The 8615-nt window shown below is 43.1% G+C and overlaps 1 protein-coding gene across 2 annotated transcripts in view; it reads right to left on the bottom strand.

The window, feature by feature from the left end:
• Positions 1-474: 474 nt before the first annotated feature.
• Positions 475-8615, bottom strand: part of LOC111962102 (phosphatidylinositol-3,5-bisphosphate 3-phosphatase MTMR14) — a 45040-nt gene continuing 36899 nt past the window's right edge. The window contains exons 18-19 of one of the 2 annotated variants that reach the window (XM_023984938.2): positions 5132-5302; positions 475-3996 (exon numbers count right to left, since the gene is read on the bottom strand). In XM_023984938.2, coding sequence (XP_023840706.1) covers positions 3816-3996; positions 5132-5302 — 352 coding nt within the window. In that variant the 3' untranslated portion in view covers positions 475-3815. The remainder of the gene's footprint in view (positions 3997-5131; positions 5303-8615) is intronic. The other variant, XM_023984944.2, reaches the window with a different exon arrangement.

Here is an 8615-nt window from a genome sequence, read left to right as displayed (position 1 = left end):
GTTAAGTTTGGAYCCTGTCAAATGATTTCTGCAAGTGGTGCAAACAGGAGGGGAGAGAGRRSAYMYMYRTSTYKTGYSCCYYTYYMMARMRMWWTYTYMWSAKAWWMTMTWTGTGTATATTTTTTCTTTAGGATATTTCTATATTTTTATGAAATGCAAAATTTCAGCTGGAAAGTTGAAGACTTCGAAAGCTTGGATTAGAAAAAGCCATTCAAGACTTAAATTACAGGTTGTAATGTAACAAAATAGGAAAAATGCCAATGCCAACTGTATATATGTAGTTTAATTCTGGAAATGGTAAATCTTTAAGCAACTTCTTCCGTGGTGSCCCAAATCCTAATGAGTTAATTGTTACATGATTAATTTATTCAGGTAACAATTAAACAGTTAGTGGATTAAAAAAATAAGTCATCAGATTAATGAAGGAAGTCACAACACTTATAAAGCCTAAAATATAAGACCAATGATTCAGGGTGGAAATGATTGTACATTTTTTATTTGTTTTTCTTTATTCATAATAACCACCTGCATATCAATTCACCTTTCAATGTAGCTGATTCTCTCTCTGGAGAGTATTAAGAGCAATTTAAAACAAAAAAGATAAAATTACTTAAATGACTCAACTCGAAGATGACGTGATCTCTTTACACAGACAAAAAGGAAGATGAGTGCAATGCAGCATTTCTGGAAAAYCAAAAGAAAATAATCATACTAAAATGAAGGTTAATTTAGGAAAARATTATCCATGTACTGTATATTCCACTAGTTCCAATTAGTTGGGGGAAATGACATGCAAAAACATGGATGAGTTGAACAATCAGGTGAGGTGCTTGCGTAATCCTAAAGGTAAATAATGTACCCAGTGAAAAGTGTGAATTGAGAGGAATGTATTAACTGCAAATCGTTTAGGGGCTCTGGGCCTGGCAGCCTGCCTTTTGCCTACAAACAGGGACCTAGGAATAGACCCAAGTGTCAACAATGTATCCTACCATGGACATGCCGGTTTTCAATAGTTTCTCTGGTGCGGTAAATCATATCGAAGTTTGATAACAGGATGTGATGTAGTTAAAAACATTTTTTTGCTAAATTGTCTCTCAAATTCATCCAGATGTGTTATGCTCAGGGAATGTGAGAGGAGTGCCCAAAGTAGTTTCCATTCTTTGATTTTAAAGGATTGGACAAGTGAAAGAAAGTCACCAGGTAAGCTTCCAACAAAGTAGACTGTTRGAAGATCCAATGAGACAGAGAATGTACAAATGAGTTAAACCCAGATGTCCCAATACTACATCAGTCTGCACACTGATTGACAAGCGAGAGTACTCTATAAAAAAGGTAACTTCTCACACCGATATCCCTGAACCTTCACCCCTCCACCCCTCCCCTTAAACCCAACTGATTGACAGAAAGATCTCACACCAACAGACTTTGCAGAAACAATATTGTACATTATGATCAATTGCCATTGACCATAGACAAACATTATTGAACAAAGACTGAACAAATACAAATCATTTTGCATTCAAGTGATTGAAGGATTAAGCCATTAGCTTGCCTTTCAACTGACCAATACTATGTGTTTTAAAGTGTAGGAGCTAGCTCTTAGTTGTGGATTCTCACAAAGCATTTAAAAAACAAGCTCTTTAACTGTATAAGAAACAGAAATTACTTCGGGAAAAAAAGGTTTAAAAAAAAAGATGTGAATCTCTTCCACTGCTACCGCTGAAAAGGCACAACAAAAGGTCCTGAGGTACAGTACAGCAGCCGTCAAAACCATTTGGCGTTGCAAACAAGCTAAACAAATCACAGTAAGTGCTGCCTCAAACAAATCTCTTTTGACGCAATGACGCCACAACACTGCCATTTTCCTGCATAAATCGCTACCTCCCTCATGGTCGCGTTCCAGGCYGACTACATTGCAGTCGTGCTGCATGCAGCAACCAACTTAGCAGCCGGCCATCAGATTGCTATATCAAAYGATGCGGTTAGCTGTATGTTAAAAACMTATCCAGGCGTTGTGAGAKCTGGCAGGCAACCGCAATGTAGTCGGTCTGTAACGCGGCCAAAGTCTTGTCCACGTGATCTGAAAGGCCCATTGTTCAGTGGCAGTGAACTAATGCAAAGTAGGCCCCAAGTTCACTTGTTCATGCAGCAATAGAGCGCTTTTAAGTCACAGAAAGAGATGTGTTCCAGGCTGCCTATATTGCAGTCGCGCTGCTCACATCAACCAATGGTTCTGTGCCATGTCTTTCATATTGCTAGAGCAGCTCATGCAGTAAGTCAATATGTTTAACACCTATCCATGTGTTGGGAGATCTGGCTACTGCAATGTAGTCAGCCTGGAACGAGGCCATAAACTTACGTACAGCAATAACAAAGATCGAAAGCGGTGTGGCTTGGAGCCGTCATGTCACAAAACTGAGAGACAAAAGTTGAGAGATGAAGTGACTGACCGTATGAATAGCTGTCAGAAGTGGGCTCAAATATAAGCACCTTAAAATACCTAACACAGCCCAGCAATGGGACTGGCTTCTCCTGGCTTGCAGTCTTAAGCACYAGTAATGATGGTGTAGCTTGATCCCAGATTGGTTCACGCCACAACCGTAGGAGTCGGGCAAGAGAGCACAAACAGATCTGGGACCAGTCTAATGGTGTGTATGTGCGGTTTAAATCAATTTAAAAACATAGGAAGACTGTATAAAAGTGTTTTGTATGGCGACAATGCTAAACTGATCTTTGCTTTAAGTCTGCACATAAGTGACTTATCTGACCACAAGTTTGATTATTAAAAATAATTAACCAATTCTAAAAATCGGCTAATAAAGGTTTGCACTGATGGTGTTTTAGGATTCAACATATTACATTCTACATCCAGCTTGACAGACTTTTCTACGCCTAATTAGGTTATAAAAAGAAACATATTTATTTTGCCCTGACACACTTGACTAGTGCCGTTTGTATGTAAACCACAGTATCCACTACAATGATATGAGTTATSCTTCCGCTTGATTCAGCACTGAATAGCAGCTTTCATGAGTTCAGTCACTGAAGAAAAGAGAAGGTTGGTCTCCTCCATTTAGGACGATCAGCACGTTGAATCCTAAAATAATTATTTTAAAAACAGAAAAGAACTCCACATAAAAAGCTCTCGGTGTAAAAAGTCCATTGTACTCTGACCACGTTCTTAGCACCAACCACAAAGATAAATTACAAGTTTTGTTCTAAACCATGCTGCACATTTTTTTATTCAATGGCCAGCTGTCCCTTTTTGATACTGTGGCTGGCATTGTTATCCCCCCCCGAACCACTCCCTGAATTGACAGAAATGTGCAAACAAAAAAAGGCAAAAGTCCAGAGAGTAAGTTGGAAGGCATGAATAAAAAATAATAAAAAAATGGAAAGAGATTTTTTTTTTTTTAATCTGGGGTTGATATATATAAAATGCTTTTTTTTTTTAAGACGCTTCAGCACCTGGATAGAGTAGAGAAATTTGCACTTTTTATTTTATTAGAGTCCATACGAAACAGGATGTGGCTTTCCCCGACAAAATGAACGCTGATCGTGGATCGCAATTCAACCACAAGGTGTTACAGGACGGGGTTAAGCGGAAGGGAGGTGAAGGAGGGGAACATATTCACAAAGAGCCTCACAGTAGGAGGGTAGATCTAGAAATCAGGTCATGCCTGTCAATATGATTGTATTCATTTTGATCCAAGAGGAAAAATTGATCCTAGATCAGAACTCCTACTCAGACGCTTTATGAATACGATAACCACGGGCCCAGATTTCACATTTGCAGTGGGTGACATAATCCTAGATCAGATGATGCTGTTGGTGCCCCGGAGGCCAACGCCACGGGCAAACTGCTCCAGAAGGCCTGTGATGGCGCCGGAGGGGCTGGGCGCGCTGGACTTCAGGCCCACAGTGGAGCTGTAGGCTGCAAGGAACACCTCCCTCACCGCCTCCAGACGAACCTGACGCTCCGAGGGGAACGGGCACCTGGGAGAAAGAGGGAGAGATGGGGGAAAAACAGTAAACAATTTAGAGAGGAGACGGGACAGGGAAGACCAGATGAAAATAAATTAAAAAGGACAGGGAACTGGCGAGAGAAGAGAGGCTCCACCAATTAGTTATGAAAGAAGAACAGTGTACTTCTAATCTGAGCAATCCCAGACTGCACGCTTCCTCCTCTATTGTTCCCCCTCTCCCTTCCCTTCAAATCAAGAAAGATAGATGTMATTTGCCCATGCCGCCTTGTTCTCGGGACACACTCAATTTGGCAGCCAGATCAAGCCGAAATGGAAAGGCATCCCCCCACTGGGAAGAGAGGCAGTCTAGAGGGGAAAAAAAGAGATGAACGATAAAGAAACTCCCTCCCTCGTTCCCCTCTTTCAGTTGTACTTAAACCTCCAGTTCGCAGGGGACAGAGAATGATGGAGAGAGGAGAGAGCGCTCAGGCAATCGGTGTGTATATACGAAGACTGCCTAAACAGTCTGCCGAACACTGTTGTGCAAGTGTAGACACACAGACACATACCAGGTACCCACGCACACATCCTCCAGAACAGACTCTTTCTCTGCTTTGTCACTCAAACACATACCAACTCTATCCAACCCTGCAGGTGTGTGACACACACGCACACAACGGTGGACCAGCCCAACAGGAGGMCCCAGCCCCCACCCACTGAGCCCTGCCCCCACCTCATCTTCCACAAAGGAATGGGGGGGAAGAAAGGAGGTGAATAAATAAGGGAGAAAGGGGGAGAAGAGGTGGTAAAGAGAGAGAAAGAGATATTCCTGAGGGTTAGAGGTGTGCGTAGCTGCGGTCCGAATTTCGACCACTACGCCGAAGGGTACTCGTACATTCCCCCTCGTGGATTTAAAAGGAATACACTGGTGTGAGCAATATGGTGATAACCCCCTCCAGCCATGCTTGCACCAATCCAATGCACGAGGGGGGGGTGAACGAGTACACACTTCCGGGAGAAAGGTCTAGAATCGTAATGCGATCCGTGTGTGCGTCCCAAATGGTACCCTATACCCTACATAGCGCACAGCCTACCTAACCCCGGTCAAAAGTAGTGCACTACATAGGGGATTGTGTGCTATTTTGTGACGCAGCCCGTAGACTCACATGCGTCCGCTGGGCCCCTCGTCCTGGAAGCTAAAGGGGAGGGGCGAGTCGTTGGCGGCGGCGGCGGCGACCTGTCCATGGTCGTGTATGGAGCCGCAGCCCGACACGAGCTGCCAGCTGCCGTAGTCCGTGGAGAGGGAGGAGCCGGATCGGGCGTACTCCGCCGCCAGCCTGGCCAGAGTAGAGGAGAGGTGGAGAGAGAAGGTTGGGGGGGTAGAATGATAGGGGGGAGAGAGTGGGAGATAGATGGGAGGTGCAGAGAGAGAAATCGTGGAAAAAGAGAATGGAGAGAGCAGGGAAAGCAGCGAATACAGAGAGAGAAGGAGAGGGGAAAAAATAAGGGAATTCAATTGGGAGAAAAGTGAGAGACGAGAGAGAATCCAGCTGAGCTGCGAGGTCAGGGGGGGGGGGGGGGGGGGGCTTCACGGCACGGTGTCGCGACCTCAGTGGCAAAAGTCAACGGTCAAGGAACAACACTCACGTCAATTCAATCCAAAACAACTAGAATAATCCCCTCAGGGGGAATTAACAAGGCAAGTCAACATGCATAGAAACGTCATATCGACATTACACATACCCCAATGTCAGTGGAATGACAACGAATGGAATTTGAACCAAATACCAAAACACCAACGCACCTTCCATTGTCATGCAAATGGTCAAAAACGAACAAGGACCTCTGGAGTAAGGAGCTGTACTAATAGACCGGTGAGACACACAGACAGGGCTGTTACAGTGACTGTATTACCGCCACACCGGCGGTCATGAGTCATGACGGCAGTCAAAATCCATGTGACCGTATAGTCACGGAAATTAGGCTTCTTCAAGCTCTGATGCTGCTGCTGGTCATTAGTAGCCTTCCAAACTTGCTTCCTGCCTAGTACTCAGCACTATTGTCCCTCTAAATCACTCRGACATCAATGCAAATGTAATCGAAAATCTAAATCGAACACTTMATTAGAGCCCATGAGCCAACATTTCTATAGGCTATGCCATTAGGTGAGAAAACAGAGTTTTGATGGCCTCTATTAAAAAGAGGAGGATCCCATCAGCTTACTATAGGCTAGGCCTACTCTATCAATTTTCCTAATATKAAGCACATTGCTTCGCTTTACAACAGGAGTATAGCCTACCTGGCATGAAAATGAACCATGGGAAACGCGTCCCCCATTTGCATATTAAGTGCATAGATGACATGTATTTTTCCCCCCCATTCCCCTGTTCCGAGACAGGTGCATGATAAAGGTCCATTCTAAATCAAAACTAATATCACACATATTATTTAGTATATGTAAAGACAACATTAAGAATAGTCTGATGGGTGACAATATTAGCCCCTCACTTGTGAATGATGTCCAGCTTGTGCAGGAAGGCAAGAAACAGGGCATACCTTTTTTGTTGTTGCGACTTTCCAAATCATAGGTCGCACACCTCATGTGTCCTAGCCCACATGCCTGTATTTTGATAAGGTTTGTATCACAACTAGTGATCAAATAACTTATTAAAATTAAGCACATTAATCCACTTCACAAGCGGTGTAGCGCCTAACTAGCATACATACGCAGGACGTGAGTTTCAAGTTTGGGGAAGATCCTTTTCACCATAAAAATGCACCTTTATAATAAAGCATTACATGCATGATCGTATTTGCCGTCACTTTCGAAAACAGTGTTTTCCCGCTAATTCATTGCATTTTGGAACCTTTGCACTTATAGCCTACTGCCATGTGTGCATTGCGGCAATTATAATGCGGGAAAAAATGATCAGCCGTGTTGTATTCATTTGGGATCTATCGCATCCCACAACTGTTCCAGAATATGTTTGGTTTATTTATTTCTTGCACAGAAGGACAGATTGACCAATAGAATAAGTAAACTTTTGTACTAAGGGGGATAGTAGACTGACATAGGCTAGTGCTTTTGCTATTCGTTAGGCCCACTCATGTTGTTGGCTGACAATAAGAAAGCTAAATGTGGACAGTTCTAACATCTTTAATATGCGGCAAGGAATTCGATAAGAGGAATGCTTGCGTCCCCGATGTGTCCGTCTTCATTCACTTGTAGCSTACTTCTTAGCTGAAATGCCTGAGAGAAGGAACCGATCACGTGACGGGTATTGGCTACATCTGAGCGAGCCATGTGAGTGAAAGGTGCTTCGGAGCACGGCAGCTGGCAGAAGTGAATTATAATTAGCCTATTCTACTCGGCAAAAGGCATGCATTTTTTTTAGGGGGCATTACAGCCACACAAGAGGGATGCCCCTGGGAAATTCGAGGCCTGGTGAGAATATTATCAAGTGCTTGCCAAATTGTGAATGAGAGACTGATGAAGTGTGTGCAGCCTGAAACTTTTTTCAAATCATTAGAGTCCTATCATGTAGCCTTACAATATATCAAACATCAAAACATATAGCCCAATGTTTGAATCACAACGACAGTTGCAGAAATAACTCTAAATTAAGCATATAAGAGGACCTGTTTCTTTGTTAACTGCTCAACACTTCCTTTGAAATCGTTTGGAGAAAATATACTTTTATTTTATTAAGCCATGTTCAACTGTATTCTTCATAGTATAAAATAATACAAATAATGCCACGGAATTCTAAGCAATTCTTGTCCGCTAAATGTACTAGTGTAGCCCACAGTCATATCACATAGCCATATCAGGGCTTAACATAAGTACAACTCAGTGTTCTTCTGAAAGAAACTACATTTTCTGTCTAAAATAAATCAAATAAAATTTTATTTGTCACATACACATGGTTAGCAGATGTTAATGCGAGTGTAGCGAAAAGCTTGTGCTTCTAGTTCTGACCATGCAGTAATATCTAACAAGTAATCTAACCTAACAATTCCACAACAACTCCATTATACACACACAAGTGTAAAGGAATGAATAAGAAAATGTACATAAAAATATATGAATGAGTGATGGCCGAACGGCATAGGCAAGCTGCAGTAGATGGTATAGAGCACAGTATATACATATGAGATGAGTAATGTAAGGTATGTAAACATTATATAAAGTGGCATTGTTTAAAGTGCGACCTTTCCATTATTAAAGTGGCTAGAGTTGAGTCAGTGTGTTGGCAGCAGCCACTAGTGATGGCTGTTTAACAGTCTGGCCGAGATAGAAGCTGTTTTTCAGTCTCTCGGTCCCCGCTTTGATGCACCTGTACTGACCTCGCCTTCTGGGTGATAGCGGGATGAACAGGCAGTGGCTCGGGTGGTTGTTGTTCTTGATGATCTTTTTGGCCTTCCTGTGACATCGGGTGGTGTAGGTGTCCTGGAGGGCAGGTAGTTTGCGCCCGGTGATGCGTTGTGCAGACCTCACTACCCTCTGGAGAGCCTTACGGTTATGGGCGGAGCAGTTGTCGTACCAGGCGGTGATACAGCCYGACAGGATGCTCTCGATTGTGCAACTGTAAAAGTTTGTGAGTGTTTTCAGTGACAAGCCAAATTTCTTCAGCCCCCTGAGGTTGAAGA

Source organism: Salvelinus sp. IW2-2015, linkage group LG1 (genome assembly GCF_002910315.2).
Source record: "Salvelinus sp. IW2-2015 linkage group LG1, ASM291031v2, whole genome shotgun sequence".
In the NCBI taxonomy this organism is placed as follows: domain Eukaryota; kingdom Metazoa; phylum Chordata; class Actinopteri; order Salmoniformes; family Salmonidae; genus Salvelinus; species Salvelinus sp. IW2-2015.
Note: the sequence above shows the minus strand (reverse complement) of the source record. Positions and strands in the feature narration are given on the sequence as shown.